Here is an 18,507-nt window from a genome sequence, read left to right as displayed (position 1 = left end):
TTTCCCTCACCAGGGCATATAAAACATCTTTTGTATTGTCCCTACTCATAGTTACAAGGCAACCTCCCCAGCCCCCAGTGGGGGGGGGCAACTAGGGGAGACCTTAGACGTGACTTTTATGTAAATAAAGATAACGTCTTTGGAAGTACCTTTAATTCCAAAGTCGAATTGGCATATATTTTACTTTTGAAGACACTCTGCAATGCTGGGCTGCCTTTACAAATGACAGCAGCCAACACAGCAGTGCACATTCCAGTGCAGGAAATCTAGTGGGCCTCTAAACCTCCCTGCCCTATTATATACTCTGGACTTATAGGTAGTTTAAATCCCCCTTGCCTTGTTATGTACTAAGGACTTACAGGGTCTGTCATTCCCAATTGCAGTCATACCTAATTACCATTTGCCTTTTTTAATCAGAGCACTGGCCCTGGGCCTGGTTAGCAGTGCCCAGGGTACAGTCAGAGTCAGGTACCACCAGTATCAGTCAAAAAAATGGGGGTGAACAGGGCTAAAAGGATTACTTTCTCACAAGCAATACACTCAATTTTGGGAATTTCAGGTCATGATTTGTTATGCAAACTTTCTGAAATGACCCCTTTATGCCACTTTACCTAATCACACTCCATTTACTATAAAACTTTACTACAAAGGCATAGGAACAAGAAAACATGAGTGGCTGCTGTCCCAGTGCTTTTGTTATTGCACTGATTTTTAGCACAAATTCATCATTTATCCTTTATTTCTCAGCCAGATATTTAGGTGATTTTCGCTGTTTTCACAGGTGACTTAAATTCAGTAGGCCCTGTAACTGTTGTTTCTCAACCAGGTCCGGATAAAAAAAAAACACATAATGAGGCCGTTGGTGCGAAAGAACTAAGCCTGTAAGCACTTGTGGCAGATGTCATGTTTGGCGGTTGATTCTTTTAACACTCGAACAGGATTTGGTAGTTTGTCAATTAAATCAGTTCAATATTATTAGGCCACAAACGCCTTTGGTTAAAAGACAAAAAAGCTCTAGCAATTGACTGCAATTTAATCCTTGAGTATTAAAGCACATTCATGCTTGAATGGCAGCAAGGCAACTCATCAAGTAGTATAGGCTGCCATTACAAATCAGATTGGCATACTCCTTTCCAATAGTATGTTTGGAAATCTGCACCTGATGAAGTCTTACAGGTGTATTACTGGGAATGTCAATGAATGCAAAAAAAGTAGGTAAAATAACGCCAGGAGTAGGCGGTGATCTCTACCTGTACTTTTCCTACTTTTTTGTAAATTGTTCTCCTAAAAGTTAAAACTCTACTCCTATTCGGTTAGTAGTTGGACCTCTTGTCAACTTCATATAACACTTCAATATTGGGCCCCTGTAGCAAGTATATTGAATGAATTTGAGGACCCAGAGCACCTGGTAAAATCCAGAATATGGAATTGTAAGGATACATTTCCAAATTTATTGGATCTACTAAGTGGCTTAAATTCTACCTAAGACCTATGATTGCACACACGCCCTTCAGAACTCCTCACGGACCTGCCAACATTCCCTCAATAAAAGGAGACAGAATTTGAAGCCTAGAATCAGCTTGTCTTGCCTTTCTAGGAACCATGGCCCTATCAGAGAGTACAGGTAAGATACGGAGCAGGACACCGCACTGCACACAAAAAGCCTGGAGAAAACGGACATGTGGGTCAACCAGGTTTAGACACAGCCTAGGGAGTAAGCCAACTCTACACCAATGTCATTTTTTCCCCAGGGATCCCATTCTTTAGCTCATGTCCTTGAGCTTTACTTCTTAAAGTATGCCTCCCTTTGTCGCATTATGAAGTGCACCCACTCCACCCACTGGAAAATGTAACATAACTGACAACATCTGTCACCTAGCATTGAGGCCTTTAACTTGGGAACAGCAGGTTCTGGAAGTTGTTTGAATAACCGAGCAGTGAGTGTTATCCTTCCTCCTCTACACTCCTTTTCCCAACCAGGAGTTTACAGATGCAAGCTTTCAGTATTTTCTTCCACATTCGAAAAATCAAAACAAACAACATTTTGTATGAAGTGGAATGCCCTCAAAAGCAAATTGAAGGATATCTATCGCAAGAGCTAGTGGCATTTGTTTTTTTTATTTAAGTTTAATCAGCTTTACTATGCAATATCTGAAAATCCAACAATAGTCAATCAACACAAAAAGCAGTAAAAGTACAAGGACAATAATCTATACATAAAATAAAAGCTGTTAACAATATTATGTTATAAAGGATGGGGATGGGCATAAAAGGGGAATGGGGAATACAAGTCTATATTTGAAGATGAGCTAGGCATATACAGTAATGTATAAGTATAATAAGAAAAACTAGAACCATGTTTCTGAAAAAAGAGGAGAGAAAAAACAAATTATGGTGGTTTAAAATTCTCAGACCTAATGGATTGAACACATTGTTTAACCTTATTGTTAAGAAAATTAATTAGTGAGGACCAATATAAATCTATATTCTCCAGAGGTCTACAAACAGAAGCAAAAATTATATCCAAGAGGTGATAATGGCACGCATTATTACACCAAGCTGCAAAAGATGAGGATTTCCAGTTAATTGTAACTTGTTGAAAAGTTAAGGCCAACATAAGATCAAATAATCCGTTTTCATGGGCATGTAGTTCAATCTTATCTGATAAGCTACCTAAAAGATTGAGATAATTGACATAGGGTGTTTTATTTTTAAAATTATTGAAAGTTGGGCCCATACTTTTTTGCCAAAAAACAGCAGTATGGGGCATAAAAAAAGAATACGGAGCAAATCCCCTTTGGAGCAATGACATGACCAACAAGTAGGGCTAGGCATGACACCAAATTTGGCTAAGTATGTTGGTGTATGATATAATCTATGATAAAGAAAAAACATAGATTGAGTGGTAGAGTCCGATCTTGAAAATGTTAAGACTCTGGTCCATATTGTGTCCCAGGAAAAAACAGTCTAATCACAGCCCAAATCAGCTTCCCAAGTAAGTTCTACTTTGGCTTTAGGACGAGATGGATCAGAGGAACGAAAGTATTTGTTTATAGGAGAGGCTTTAGGATTGAGAGATAACAAATGTAAAAGTGAATCTGGGGGAGAAAGGGAGTGAGGTATGGAGTCTGATGGGAACGAACAAAAAATATCCAAAACAATCTCTTTAAGGATTGAAAATTTGTGCCAAAATGATCGAGGACAGTGAAAAATCACTTGAAATTGAGGGAAGGACCGAGGATTAAGGTCATCAAAAAGATCTTGAACCTAGATAATTCCCCTAGTTCTCCAAGATTTCCAATATAAGGGCCTATTATTAATATTTATAAGCTTGTTATACCAAAAGTGGCTCTAGATGAGATTTTAATTTGATAATAGGGACGCAATAAACAGCAAGTAGGTTTAAAAAGCAGTGAGGAAGTTATGTTATTTTTTTCACAAAACGCTAACATTTCCTTAGTAGAGGAAGGTGCAAGTAATGTTAGTTCAATGTCAAGCCACTAGGAGGTAAAAAGAGAGGAAGCAGAAGAAATCCATTTAGTAGCTTGTTTCAAACAATAAGCTTTATGATAAGTCCGAAAATCTGGAAAATTCACCCCTCCATTATCTTTACCTTTTTTAAGAAGTGAGAGAGAAATTTGTGTTTTTTTTCTTATTCCAAAGAAATTTGGAGAGAAGTGAGTCGATTTTTTTTAAAGTAAGTACCTGGTATATGAACTGGGGTCAATGATAACATATATAAAACAATGGGTATAATCATCATTTTTATGGAATTCATATGACCCCACCAAAATAAATAAAGAGGATTCCAAGAGGACAGTAGTTTAGCAATGCTATTGAAACATTCCTTCATATTTATTTTAATGGACTCTAAAATGGAATTAGTAAACCAAACACCCAAATATTTAATTTTAGAATTATTCCGATGAAACCCAGTGGAGTCAAAGGAATGCTTAGTGCAAAATTTTGTAAGGGGCAGAATGTCAGTCTTTCCTGAATTAATTTTATAATCAGAGACAGAAGAAAAGTTTCAAAGCTCATTAAGCACAGCAGGAATAGATATAGCAGGTTAGAAAGGAAGAGAATTATATCACCTGTATAGGAAGATAATTTTAAATGTTTATCTCCATATTGAAAACCTGACATAAGAGTATTGTCACGGATACGAGAAAGAAAAGGTTCAAGGGCTAAAACAAATGAATGAGGAGATAAGGGGCAACCTTTACAAACCCCTTGTTGCAAGGACAATTAGTGAGATACACAACCATTAATTAATACTGCAGCCCGATGATCTATATAAAGCAAAGAAATAACAGATGTAATCTTCGGTCCAAAACCATACCATTTCAAAATTTTGAAAAAGAAATACCATCTTACTCTTTTGAACACTTTTTCAGCATCTATAGAAATAGCTGCAAGAGGATAGGAATGAGAAGGAGATTTATTTAATACATTAAAATATAAACAAGAATTATCTAAGGTTAGTCTGCCCTTAACAAAACCACACTGTTCTTTACCTATTAATTTGTGCAAAAAGGACTCAATTTAAAGGGCAAGTAATTTGGCAAAAATGTTATAATCTACATTTACAAGGATGATATTTCTTGCACCTCGTAGGATCTCGCCCATCCTCATGTATTAGACAAATAGTAGCCTCCTGAAAAGTACCACCAGCTTTGTCAGTAAAGAAGAAAAATGTAAAGAGTTGTAGAAGTTTAGGCATCGAAAGATTGGAGAAATGTAGATAAAATTTGACAGTAAATCCATCTGGGCCAGGCAATTTGCTTTTTTTCAGTGTGTTAAGAGATTTGAGTAGCTCTGTAATTGATAAATCAGCTTCAAGAGGATAAAAATTCAATAAAGATGGAAGGAGGTGAAACAGTTTTAAGATAAGAATTGATAGAAGTAGAATGAATTGGATGTTTCAGGGTATGTACATTTTTATAAATTTTTGTGAACTCACTAAAATGTCCTCATCTTTAAATTCAAGTTTCCCATCTGAGGAGTAAATGGATTCAATAATAGAGTGATCTTTATGGACTTTCAAATAATTGGCTAAATGTTTTCCTGATTTGTTATGATCCCCATAATAACGGGCACTACTACGCAATAATATGGAAGAAACTTGATTGTTTGATTTTTTATTAAAGGATAATTTGGCCTGAATTAGTTCATGCAAAGAAGAATCTGTAGTTTAGGAATAAAATGTATGTCCTAAACGTTTATTCTTAGACAGTAAGAGTTTCTGCTGATGAGCAAAAAATTTCTTTTTTTATAAACAAAATCTATGATAAAACCATGAGGTGAGACTTTAAAGGAATCCCATTCCAATTGGGGAGATGCGTCAGAAATAGTACAGAATAAAATTCATTCATTAATGAAAGATACAAAGAAAGAGGAAAAGTTTGGATCTAACAAAAACGCATTATTAAATCTCCACCTAGCTGGTTTGGGATATGATCAAACCAGATCCACATTGGCAACAACTAGGGGAGGGTCAGACATTACTATAGGTTCAATAGAGGCAGAAATAAGGTTCTGTGTTACTGATTTGCTAAGAAAAATATGATCCAGGTGAGAAAGGGAACCATGTGGGGAGGAATAAAAGGAATACTCTTGAGCATTGGGATTACATAATCTCCACGCATCAGCTAAAGAATTCTGGGAAATGGTGGAATTGGTTATGAGACTTATTTGGAAGAAAACGAATTTGAGACTTCCGGTCAATGAAAGGGCCCATAATCTGATTACAGTTACCACCTAAAATAAAGAATTCATCTTTATATTGAAGACATTTCTTAGCAATATTAGGACAGAACAAAAGATCTGGTTGAGTTGGTCCATATACATTGAGGACAGTTAATGGAGTATCATTTATAATTTATTCTACAAACAACCATCTACCTTCAGAATCATTTTCTTGAGAGAAAGCAATACAATTCAACTTTTTGTGACATAAAACGACTACTCCATTTTTCTTAGTAGCGATAGGAGAAACAAAAACTGATCCCAACCAATTTCGTGTAAATTTTAATGTCTCATTTTCAGTAAGATGAGTTTCTTGCAAAAACACTAAATCTAGATTGTAAGAGGCAAGGTCAGATAAGATTATCTGTCTTTTCACAGGATTAACAAATCCTTTCACATTCCAAGATATTACTCTGAATGTAACCAACAGGAAATTAATATAGAGCTACACAACCTTATAAAGTGCAAAAATGATATCTGAGGACCAAAAGGCATTCAAGAATGGGGAAAAATAGAAAAAAAGAGAAGAACACAGAAAACAAGAAAAAGAAAAAAGAAAAGAGAAGGTGGGAGGGAAAAGGAATTGAATACAATAAGAGATTACAGTACATGTCAAACGATGCCTGATCTACATACCTTAATAGGAAACAAGAAGGAAATGGGGAGTGGCAACACACAGGAGACAGCACAACCAACTAGGAGCGGGCCACACCAGAACCTCACACAGGAGCAAACGGGACACGAAGACATGAGAGACCACGATGTTCTGTAAAGAGAATAAAGGGAAATGGTTGAATCAACAATAATCATTAATGAATATTAATCTATGTCATATGGATCAAGAATAAGGACAGTTAGAAAATAATAATCAATTCATCTTGAAGCTGAAGGCCCTGCAATGTCCATCATTGTCCTGATTTCCTCCAGTATATTATCTAGAGAAACAGTAGTTGTAGACTTCGGCAGGGAAGGAGGGTCATGTTTATGTCTATTATTTGCCAAAGATGATAATGATGACTTCGAGGGTAGGAGCATAGAAGTCGTTGGACGAGGAGAATTAGCTTGAGTCATGTCAACAAGAGAAATCGAAGCCTCCATCTAAAGAATCATAGAAGGATGATCCAAATCCAAGAAAATATTCAAGGGAGCTTTAGTATGCTGCAACAGTTTCTTGCTCTTTCCCATAAATCTCAGATTTGAAAAAAAAAACTGAAGCAAATGACATGAAAAATGAACCAACAAGACTCAGTTCTGAGAGAAAATGACCGGAGTTCACTGAAAAAAATGATTCATCTAAAACTTCACTTTATATTTCCAAGAAGAATCTGAGAAATAAGCATCCAGCCTTTAAATAGTAATTTAAAATGCAAATAAAATGTAAAAAGTGTTGGAGGAACATGAAAGCCAGTAGATTAAGTGAGGAAAGTGTCATTCCATGAGGTGATAAGAAAATAAAAAGCAGTGCGGTGAGGAGAACAAAATGGCGGCCGCAGTAATCCGGTCGACAAAACTGCAACTTTTAGGCATCATTACTCCTTATATTCATGTAGTAGGGCGATCCATAAATGTAAAGAAAATCATGAAAACCCTCCTGAAGTTCTGGTGCGGCATGGGGCTCTGGCGATTAGGTGGCCATTTTAGGTAGCACCCTAGCCACACCTCCCTAGTGGCATTTTTTCAATCCATGTTTTTCAAGGTTATTTAAAAGGCAATGAGGTAGCCCTACTTTTAAGAACGAGAGTAGTGTATGGTAGAAATCTGTAGGAAATATGATTTCTTATAATAATTTATCATTCTCCTGACAGGTTATTAGTCATCCTCTCCCTTACACCAGTTTTGTAATATACACAAGCTACCATAAGTTAAGGAAGCTTTAAATTTAATATACCAAAAATTGTTTGTTAACAAATAGGTTGCACCAACTTTTGACTAGCTTTTCTCTAACAGATCACTAAGCACATATAATTGAAAAGTAAGCCAAGTTCCAAACTCGTAATCAATCACAGGCCCCAACTATTGCCTTCCACTTGGTTTATTCATACCTGAGTAGTGATTTGAACTGCTCCTACAGATACACAAACTATGGCTTTTGTAACTATTCTGTTGTTAGATATTTCTCATGACCCCAGAATGGATGTCTCTCAAAAGATCTGCATGCCGGGGAACTCTATGCCATCTCATTCAAAATTGAGTTCTCAATCTATTCCCAGTACAATGTATATACATTGGCTGTGCAGCCCTGAGGATACATTCTGGAGTGTAATATGTGGCAAGTACTGAAGATACACAAACAAATCGTCAGTGGTTAATTTAATTTTTATTCGCATGTAAAGCGATCTTTTTTCCAATGTTAATTTCACAAAAGCAAAGGTCACAACCTGTTGGTGCAGGTCCCCATTGTTGTAAAACCAGAGACCATAGATGTGGACGGTTGAAAGACTAGTTTTTTTAATAAAACAATAATCAACTTGAGCAAACCATTGTCTTCCAGGTACACTCAGATTTCTGGTCCATTTGTAGGTTTGAACACTTATGGCTTGAGTAATAGCATTGCCACAAAGTCTTCAGGTATTTTAGAGGATAATAGGCAGTACCATGTGCTATGAGGGTCCTCGGTTTTGTATGAAGAGGGTAAATACAGAACAGATAAAATGGATACCTCTGTAGTGAAAGTAGCTGATCACTTTCAGTGGATGGTGTCCTATCAGTAGGGCTTACTTTGCCCTTCCATTCTGTACCATCATCATCACCGTTGTTCTGCTGATCACAGTGTTGGTGTGGTCCCATTGATTTAAATTTTTAGTTAATCAAAACCTGGTTTCTCTGCCAACATGTAAATGTGTGTTGTAATGACCCCAAATGTTAACCTAGAAGACCATAAACTTTTCCCACAAATACTATTCACCCATTTTTATAGTATGTAATTTTACCATGTTCACAAGTGTTCACATAAATGGCAGTCTTTGGAAGCATATGCATTTGTACTATCTTGAAAGGTCTCTCATTGCCAACATATAGCCCGATAACCTCATCATAGGACCTGTTCATTTCTATCATATGCCTAATTATCCCTACTGTATGTTTGACATTGGCATTCTACATTTAGGTATAATATGTACCAGCCATCCCTTCACCATGCCTTCTCAGCGGCATTCCATTCACTGAGATCGATATTCTATTTGTGGAGTAACCATCTCCTCTGTTGGTTGTTTGTATTCTCAACACATACGTTGAAGCAAGGTCTGGAGCTGCTGAGCTCAAACCTTATAGGCTTAATTCAAATGGACAATTTACTGCTGGAAAATACTTAGTGAGACTACATCTGTTTCACACACACCTGGAATGTTGCTGAGCCCCGAGGGTCTCACCTGATGAATCGAATGACCGGTCAGCCTGTAAATGTGGCCCTGAAACATCTGCACTTTTGCAATCTATGGAACATGAATAATATCACGATGTCAGCTGCCCCTAATTAACTACAAGCCATTAAATGATCTTCATGCCTAAAAAATATAGTCTTCCATCCTCCCTGCAAGCGATCAATTAACTTATTGAGATTACACCCCAGGACCCATCCTTTTAAGGAGACTGGGCAGTTACCAAAGTTTCTCTTGCTTCTTCATGGTATTTAAGCTAGAAATTAATGCAGACTTTAATTTGCCATCAGAAATTTTCGGGGCCCCTACACTACACTCCTATCTAAGTGTATTAGAGATTGACAAAAGAGCGCAGTGACATACTTTGTAATAGGCAAGCCACTCTCATCTGGCTCTTTCGATGACCACAGCTTTGACTTGCTCAGCTATAATTGATGTGACGGGGCATAAACACAGCCGTTCCACTTTACTTTGACAGCCATGCTTCCTTGTCACTTGCACCTTTTCCATGTCAAATCCATTTGCACACGACACCATAACTTCAGTAACAAAGCGGACTCCATATTCAATTAGAGAATGTGATTAGTATATACAGTTTAGACGGTTCTTGGTCTAATTAGTTTCAAAGGTTAAATACATTTTCTAGCCATACAATAAAGTGCACATACATTTTGGGGGAGATTATTTAAGACACTCTTAAAATTCAGAATGACTTTAAGATTATATTGGAAACTGAGCGTTTATGGACTGGTGCTCCCGCTATTTAATAGTGGAAGCATCATTTGCCAAACTCCCACTTCAACTGTCTCATTTAAAAGTGTGGGAACTACTAGGTTTCTGCTGACAAAGCCTTAGTTGGCTCAGCCAGCTAAAAATATGACCCTTCAGTTTTTCTACATCGGGACTGTCAGGTTGTAGTGGTATGCCCTCTGCTATATTAAGGCCGGGTGACTATCAGGCGTTTTCCCCTGTGGGAGACTGCCTAGGAGACATGGCTGTCTGCGGTAGGAAAATTGCTCTTTGGCTCCACTGCACATGGAGAAAAGTGCACTGTGTCCAATGTTATAAAATGAATGTTGTGCTACAGGAGCTTGTTCTTGTAGCACAAAATACTTTGCGCGGGGAATGTAAAAAACATGGTGCCTGCTCAGCAAAGAATGAGTGCCTTTAATGAGTTGTTAAAGCAGTGCTTCCACTTAAGTCACAAAAATCCCTTTAAGGAAGGCAGGAATCTCTAAATCTGGTGGTGGTCCTCAGCCAGAGGAGGGGATGCAGCGGCCTCTGCTGTGCAGTTAGGTTTCAGGAGCATCCAGTGAGATCCGTATTACCCTGTAAAAACCCTTTTTGACCTAACTGCCACTTTTGATACCGTTAACTGTTCACTCCTCTGACACAGAGAATCGCCCAAGGTTTGCAAAGTGTGAGTGCTTTCATGCTACCATTGAATATGTTGATTATGCATATTGACTGTTGGTGTATAATTATGTTGCTGACGTTTAGTGTGTGGTGAATTCTATGTTTTCATTGGCTGCTACATTGTATTACGTTGGGTAATTTAAGGAGGACAACAACATGTGAAAAACCAAAGGTACTAATAGTACCTAGTAGTAGAACCACAGCGTATCTTCTAGTCATCCTTCTCTGAGGCATGCAAACGTAGGCTAAAAAACTACTTTAGCCATTCAAATCTGTATATTCAGAGTGCTGTTTAGATATAGGGGGTCATTACAACCTCTGCAGTCTTTTTATAAGACCGCCGAGGGACCGCCGTGCTGAAGACCGCCAGTGCAGGCGGTTTTCCACTCTGTGCATTATGACTGCTGGCAGCCCTCCGTCCTTTTCTGGACGGAGAGCCGCCAGCAGCCATACTGGCAGTTGGCGGGGAAGTGGAGGTTGCTCCACCTCCACCGCCACGTCAACAGAACACCACCCACCGAATCACGTTCTGTGATTCGGCGTGGCGGTGTTCTGTTGACGGGGTGCTGGTGGCGGAGCAGCCCCCATGGATCCTGTCCCCTCCCAGAGGATCAACGGACCAGGTAAGTTGATCGTCCGTTATGGGAGGGTGGTGGGGGGGTATTGGGGGTGTGCGTGTGAGTATGTAGAGGGGTTGTGTGAGTATGTGTATGCATGCAGGGGTGTTGTGTGTTTGGAAATGTGTGCGTGGCTGTCTTTATGTATGTCTGTATGGATGTGTGCGTGTATGTCTGAATGTGGGTGTGTGTGTGGCTGTTGGCATGTTTGTTGGTGTGTGTGCGGGTATGTGTGTTGGTGGTGCCTGCGTGCGTGTCGGGTGTGAATCAGTAATGTGATGTTGGGGGTGGGGAGGAGGGTCCTGCCACCTTTGGGGGGTGGCAGGGGGGTGGGGGTGTCGGGGAAGGACTCGGGGGTGGGGGAGACCCCTATCAGTGCCAGGGAAGGACTTCCCTGGCACTGATAGTGCTCACCGCCATGGATTTCATGGCGGTTCCCAACCCCATGAAATCCATGTAGGTGAGCCGGGTCATGATACCGCCGGCGGTAGTGTGACGGCCGCCGGGCTGGAGACCCAAGTCTCCAGCCCAGCGATCGTCTCCGCCCTGATCGGAGAAGTGGCAAATGACCATGGCAGTAACCGTCATGGTCATAATTCCACATTTTTTACCGCCAGCCTGTTGGCGGTAAAACCGCCACTTCTCCATCAACCGCCAGGGTCGTAATGAGGGCCATAATGTTTCCTATGCAGCCGCAGGCAGTGTATTTACTGATATCCTGGCATGTACATCAGTAGTCCTTTCATATTCTCCTTCCAGATCTTTAGTACCAGGCAAGGTAGCAATCAACTCCTGCTGAAAAAAACCTGTACAGAAGCAATATCATCTTTATATCTAGCAGACACTGCAAAAGATAATTCTTAGAAGGGAACAAAATATGCTATTCTTGTCTAAATAAAACGACCTTCTGATCTATTTTCATCCGGATTAAATTCTGAAAGCACAAGTTTCTAAGTAGCTGGAATTTGGCTGGTGCTGCCCATCTAGCACTGCTATCACGCGGCCAAGCATATGCAACAGCAACTAGGTTGATTAGACTATGCAGAAAGGTAAAATTGTCATCATTTACACCACTCTCATCCTCTCCTTCCCCTAAGGACTATGCAAATATAAATATAACCTTGTATGACTTTGAAGAAGCCTTAATTCAGGCATTAGACACTATTGATCCCTCTAAGCTTAGTCAATCTAAATGAAAATAAGTAATTTCACCTTAGTTTCAAATTCGCTTGTTGAAAGCTGGAACGCAAAAGAAAGACTACAAAACTCTTGGTGAGAAAATCATTTATATAACTGTCCTAGGAAACAATAACAAAAAAACTTACAGAAGCAAGGAAGGCCCACATAGTGGACAGAATCAATAATATAGGAAACTCAACAAAAGCGTACATAAGATTCTGAAGGAATTTACTAATCCCCCAATTTGTGCCTTGCGAATCCCAGCTTCTCAGTCTCTGTGATGATCTCACAAATCACTTTAAAGAAAAACCCTTCAAAATTTATAAAACCTTCTAAGATGGGTTGGCACTAGTAGGGTAGACTTCATCTACCACCTCAGTCATCACTTACCTCACTCTTTCAGAACCTGTCGACCCTGTCACCCCTGAACGAGTATTGGTCTTGAGTAACAAGATCAAATCTGGTTCACAAGAAGATCCTGCCTCACCTTATATTATGGCAACCCTGGCCTAAGTTCTTCTTGCTACCATCACTGACCTGTTCAATCATTCCCTGAGCACTAAAATCTTTCCAACAAAATGGAAAGCAGCTCAGGTCAGACTGATTCTGAAAAACCCATGGGAGATCCCCTAAAATTGGTAAACTATAGACCAATATTGCTGCTCTCTTTTCTTGTAAAAGGGAATGGAGACCTTAGTCGATAGACAACTCACATCTTTTTTGGAAAGTCACTCCTTGTTAGGCCCCTCCCAGTCAGGATTCCGGGCTTCTAATAGCACAGAAGCAGCTCTAGTGTAGGCTCTAGACACTATCATACTTTCTCTGAACGAGGTGTACCCAGCAATGTTGGTATTACTAGACCTGTCTGCAGCATTTTACACCATATCATGTTCAATGCTAATCCAAAGAGTGGGGAAGACTGGTGTCAGAGGGCTGGTGGAAAAACCTTTTAAGCGATCGGACCCACACGATGCAGTTAGAGCTTTTCAATTCTAGAACCATAGCCCTAGACAGGTGGGTACCACAGCGTTCATCTTTGAGCCCTACACTTTTTATTATCTATGTGTCCCCCTGGATCAGGTGATAAGATCATATGGTTTCTATGTTGTTTTGTATGAGGATGACACGTAACTTTTCATCACTATGGGCCAAACCCAGAATCTACTAAATTAAGATTCAGTGAATGGATGAAAAAGATTACTTCTTGGATGTGGGCCAGCTATCTTCAACTGAACACCAGTAAGACTGAGATTCTGCTTTTTAGAAAAGCCCACTTCTTTTGTTCCAAAGACTGGTGGCCTTCAGAATTGAGGTCAGTCTCTACCTCTAAAAACGTAATTAGAAATGTGGATATCCTGCTAGATGAGAATCTCTCCATGAAAGAATGTGTAAATTCTACGGATCCTGTGTTGGCATTATGCGCCTCTTTAGACCAGGAAATCACAGGCAAGTGCACTTATTGTAAGTCACATGGATTATGGTAACGCCCTAATGGTAGCAATGAATGAGGGCCTTTAAGTCAAACTCCAGGTGGTACGAACACAGCTGCCCGTCTGGTCTGTAACCTGCCCCCCTGATCCTCTTTGGAACCCACGCTCAAATGTTTACATTGGTTATCTATAAAAAAGTGCTCCCTTTTTAAGTTTATCTGTTTGATATACAGGTCTCTACATAGCAGTGGCTCCCCACTTTTAGCGGAACAGGCTGCAGCTTTACATTACAACACGCAACCTCAGGTCCAGTGAGCAACTTTTACTACGCCCTCAGCGAAAACGTACAGCCAGGGGTTCGATCATTTTCATACTTGGCCCCCAATGTTTTAACCAGCTACCCTTGCATATACAATACTGCTCTGATCTAGCTCTATTTAAAAGAAAATCTCTCAAAACCATTTTTTTTCTATTTTCTTTTATGTATCAGCGCCGAGAGAGCCTCTCTAGGGTTGTAGGTTTGCGCTCAATAAATGTCAACTAATAATAATGATAATAATAATAATAAGAATTTTTTAATAATAATAATAACGCAACAATATCCTGTATTGCCTATTATTTTCTGTTTTGCAAAACAGACATTATCACACCAGTTTCCTATTTGCTTAAGTTTGAAACACTGATGTTTCTGGCTGTATCTGTTTTCCAGAAAAGGCAGATGTGCTTCTTCTGCGTGCAAGTCTGCCTTCTCATTTTCATCTCCAGTTGTCCGACCTAGAGTTCCATGAAATCATTGGATCAGGTAAACAAAGAGTTAAAATTTTGTTTCTGAACAATACTTATTTGTATGAAATCCTTTTTTACATGTAATCTCTATAATATTTCAGGTTCTTTTGGAAAGGTGTACAAGGGAAAGTGCAGAAACAGAATAGTAGCTATTAAACGGTGAGCTTTTGGCAAGTGACAGTGTTTGGGATATGATGATATGTTTTCCCTTCCGAGCAAATGAGTTTAATACGAACTGATTTTCTATCTTTACTTTTTGTAGCTATCGAGCCAATACCTATTGCTCTAAGTCGGATGTGGACATGTTTTGTCGAGAGGTGTCGATTCTGTGCCGACTCAACCATCCTTGTGTTATCCAGTTTGTCGGTGCATGTTTAGATGACCCCAGCCAATTTGCCATTGTAACACAATATGTATCTGGAGGGTCGCTGTTCTGCTTGCTTCATGAACAGAAGAGGTAATGTGTCTTTTAATGTACTTACAAATCAACTTGCAAGGAGTTTCATGTAGTCTCGGGACAAACCTTTTTTCTATGGTGTTTGGACCTGGATTGAGTGACATATTCTTTCTTTCATAAAATTTTCGAAGTTTATATTTGGCTATTATGTTTATCTGGCACATCATTTAAAACTGGATATTCATGTACTAAAACCCTGTCCACCACCGTTCCTTAATTTATTGGTTCTTAACTCGCACGTGATTGTTTGGTTGTTTCCTCGAAGAAGGGGACCAGAAACTGAGAGAAAACTTGGTAGACTAAATGTGATTACTGTATATCTAAAGGGACGTTAAGGGCCTGTAATGACTCGTTTTTCTTTGTCTCTTAAATGACCGTTATATATGTATCATTTTTACTAATGTTTTAATGTTTCACTAAGAACTACTTTTTAGTCATTTGATATTCTCCATTTTTACGAACTAAAGCAGCGGTTCTTAACCTTTTGACTTTTCTGGGCACCCACCGAGTCAATACTGGAATCTGGGGACCCGTAAATCATTACTGGAAGCTGATTTACAAAAAATAATGAGCATTTGAAATGTGTATTTTAATGGAGACCTTTTAATTCTAAAAGGCGATGTGATATGCTATTCTCTTAAATAACACTTTGGGGCTCATTTACAAGCGCCTCGCACTGCCGTACCGTAATTGTTTTTTATGGTACGGTGGTGCAAAACAGTCCCCCACCTTGCGCCGTAGTTACAAACCAGCACAATGTCACCATTGCACCAGTTTGTAAACCCTTGCGCCACATTATACCTGCGCCAGGTATAATGGATGCAAGGGAGGCGTTCCCCTGCAGACAGGCCCAAACATATTGCGCAGTGAAATCTGCAAGTTAATGCTTGAGTTGACGTCACCAACCCGCTATAGTCTATTCAGTTTGCTGTATTCCTGCTGCTTCCAGTGATCAAATTAAGGATACAACTTAATTTTGTAGTCCCCAATTTCACATTCCTTCACACTTAACCAGAACATTTTAAGATTTTCAAATTAGCATTTTCTTATTCATATACATATATTTTATTGATCTGCTACCTTTATCATGTCAAACAGTTGCATGCCTGAGGGTCCAGGGGCCTCAGGATAAGAACCACTGTGCAAAAGGATTACAATTAAATATGGCTGAGTGACTGCCCATAGAAGAAAAAAAAACACCCTAACATTATATTTTCAGGGCTTTTGAATTCTCTTAAGGGAGTTTAAGAGAGAACCTCAAAACGTGATGGTGAATTGATAATACAATCAAATATCTTTTTATGTACTCAAAGAATTCCTAGGACCAATGAAAACATTTTGAGGTGGCCAGATCTTCCTGGACAGCAAAGTTTGTGTAGTACGATGTTTGAAAAAGTGATTTGTCCTTCGTTTCTTCAAACATTATAAGTTTGAGATGGCTGCTTCTTGATGGATCTGTCTGATGCCCATTTAAAGATGTATTCAGGGTTGCAGATATAGTAACATGAGCTTTAGTCTGCAGGTTCACTGTCATTTGTATCATTTCAAGTCATCAATTCAGGTGGAAGGTCTTCGAAAATGAGGATTATATGACTTTAGCAAGCAAAAGGGCTGATTCACAAAGGTAAAATTACTCTTATGTGTAAGTTTACATTTTGTTGGTATTCACAAAATACAAGCTAATTGTGAGTTTACAACTATGGAGACTCCGCACATAAAAAAGGTAGGCCAGAGCACACATTTCTACCTAAGCTTATGGTACAGAAGCAGAGGAAATCCTATCATTCAAATAACAGATATGCCAGCTTCTAATGATGTTATATTATGAACACAAAATAAATTACTGACACAATCATGCATGTTTTTATCACAGGAATCTTGACCTTCAGTCCAAATTAATAATTGCTGTTGATGTTGCAAAAGGGATGGAATATCTTCATAACCTAACGTGCCCAATCATACATCGTGATTTAAACAGGTAGGTTTTCTATTTGTAATGTAAATAGTTTGATTGCATCTATTTAAAGTCTAGTAAAAAATTAGAAGTGGGATTAGTGCATTTCTTGAGGTGTTCAAAGCTACAAGTTTTTTTTTTCCGCAAACTACGTTGAAAGAGCAGAAAACCCTGACAAAATACCAATAATCAGTATCTACTATATCTACTATATCTCTAAAGATTATAGGTACCCCAATAAATTGGCCCAATAAACACATGAAAAAAATGCCAGATTGTAATAATAAACGTGTCAATGTTACATATCCTTTCTGACCATGGTACGTGGCATGTGGAAATTGTTTACGGTTTGCAAATATCCAGAAATAATATTAAACTTGATGTGGATCCCATATGTCATATTTTAGACAATTATTGATTAAAATATTACTGCAAAGTTTCCAACATTTTTTGAAGTTTGGCATTTAGGTTTGGTTGGGATATGAGTAGGCATGACACATAAACACCCTCTCTGCATTCAGGACCCTTCCCCCTGGAAAGTACCATCTTGCCTGGCATGTTACCCCCATTTTTACATGTATGTAAGTTTGTTCTTTCCTGTCTCACTGGGATCCTGCTAGCCAAGACCCCAGTGCTCATAGTTTGTGGCCTGAATGTGTGTATCTGTGTAGTGACTAACTGTGTCACTGAGGGTCTGCTAACCAGAACCTCAGTGCTTATGCTCTCTCTGCCTTTAAAATTGTCACTATAGGCTAGTGACCATTTTCATCAATTCTAATTGGCACACTGGAACACCCTTATAATTCCCTGGTATATGGTAGGTACCCAGGGAATTGGGGTCCAGGAGATCCCTATGGGCTGCAGCATTTCTTTTGCCACCCATAGGGAGGTCAGACAAATCTTACACAGGACTGTCACTGCAGCCTGAGTGAAATAACGCACACGTTATTTCACAGCCATTTTACACTGCACTTAAGTAACGTTTAAGTCACCTATATAGGTGCAAAGTTACTAAGTGTGAGGGCACCATTGCACTAGCAAAGGTGCCCCCACATAGTTCAGGACAATTTCCCCGGCCTTTGTGAGTAGGGGGACACCATTACACGCGTCCACTACATATAGGGCAATACCTATATGTAGCTTCACAATTATAACTCCGAATATGGCCATGTAACATGTCTAAGATCATGGAATTGTCCCCCCATGCCAAATGTGGTATTGGGGTGCCAATCCCATGCATCCCCGGGGCTCCACCATGGACCCCAGGTACTGCCAAACAAGCTCTCTGGGGTTTACTCTGCAGCTACCGCTGCTGCCAACCCACAGACAGGGTTCACCCTCCTGGGGTCTGGGCAGCCCAGTCCCAGGAAGGCAGAACAAAGAATTTCCTCTGAGAGAGGGTGTTACACCCTCTCCCTTTGGAAATAGGTGTTAAGGGCTGGGGAGGAGTAGCCTCTCCCAGCCTCTGGAAATGCTTTGAAGGGCACAGATGGTGCCCTCCTTGCATAAGCCAGTCTACACAGGTTCAGGGAACCCCCAGTCA

The 18,507-nt window shown here is 39.5% G+C and overlaps 1 protein-coding gene across 1 annotated transcript in view; it reads left to right on the top strand.

Annotated features, from left to right (window-relative positions):
- TNNI3K (TNNI3 interacting kinase) overlaps positions 1-18,507 on the top strand; it is a 2,589,932-nt gene that overhangs the window by 1,053,911 nt on the left and 1,517,514 nt on the right. The window contains exons 14-17 of the mRNA XM_069232439.1: positions 14,477-14,569; positions 14,655-14,712; positions 14,816-15,010; positions 16,884-16,988. Of these exons, the coding sequence (XP_069088540.1) occupies positions 14,477-14,569; positions 14,655-14,712; positions 14,816-15,010; positions 16,884-16,988 (451 nt within the window). The remainder of the gene's footprint in view (positions 1-14,476; positions 14,570-14,654; positions 14,713-14,815; positions 15,011-16,883; positions 16,989-18,507) is intronic.

Source organism: Pleurodeles waltl, chromosome 4_2 (genome assembly GCF_031143425.1).
Source record: "Pleurodeles waltl isolate 20211129_DDA chromosome 4_2, aPleWal1.hap1.20221129, whole genome shotgun sequence".
In the NCBI taxonomy this organism is placed as follows: Eukaryota; Metazoa; Chordata; class Amphibia; order Caudata; family Salamandridae; genus Pleurodeles; species Pleurodeles waltl.
The sequence above is the reverse complement of the archived record's forward strand: the minus strand, read 5'-3'. Positions and strand labels throughout refer to the sequence as shown.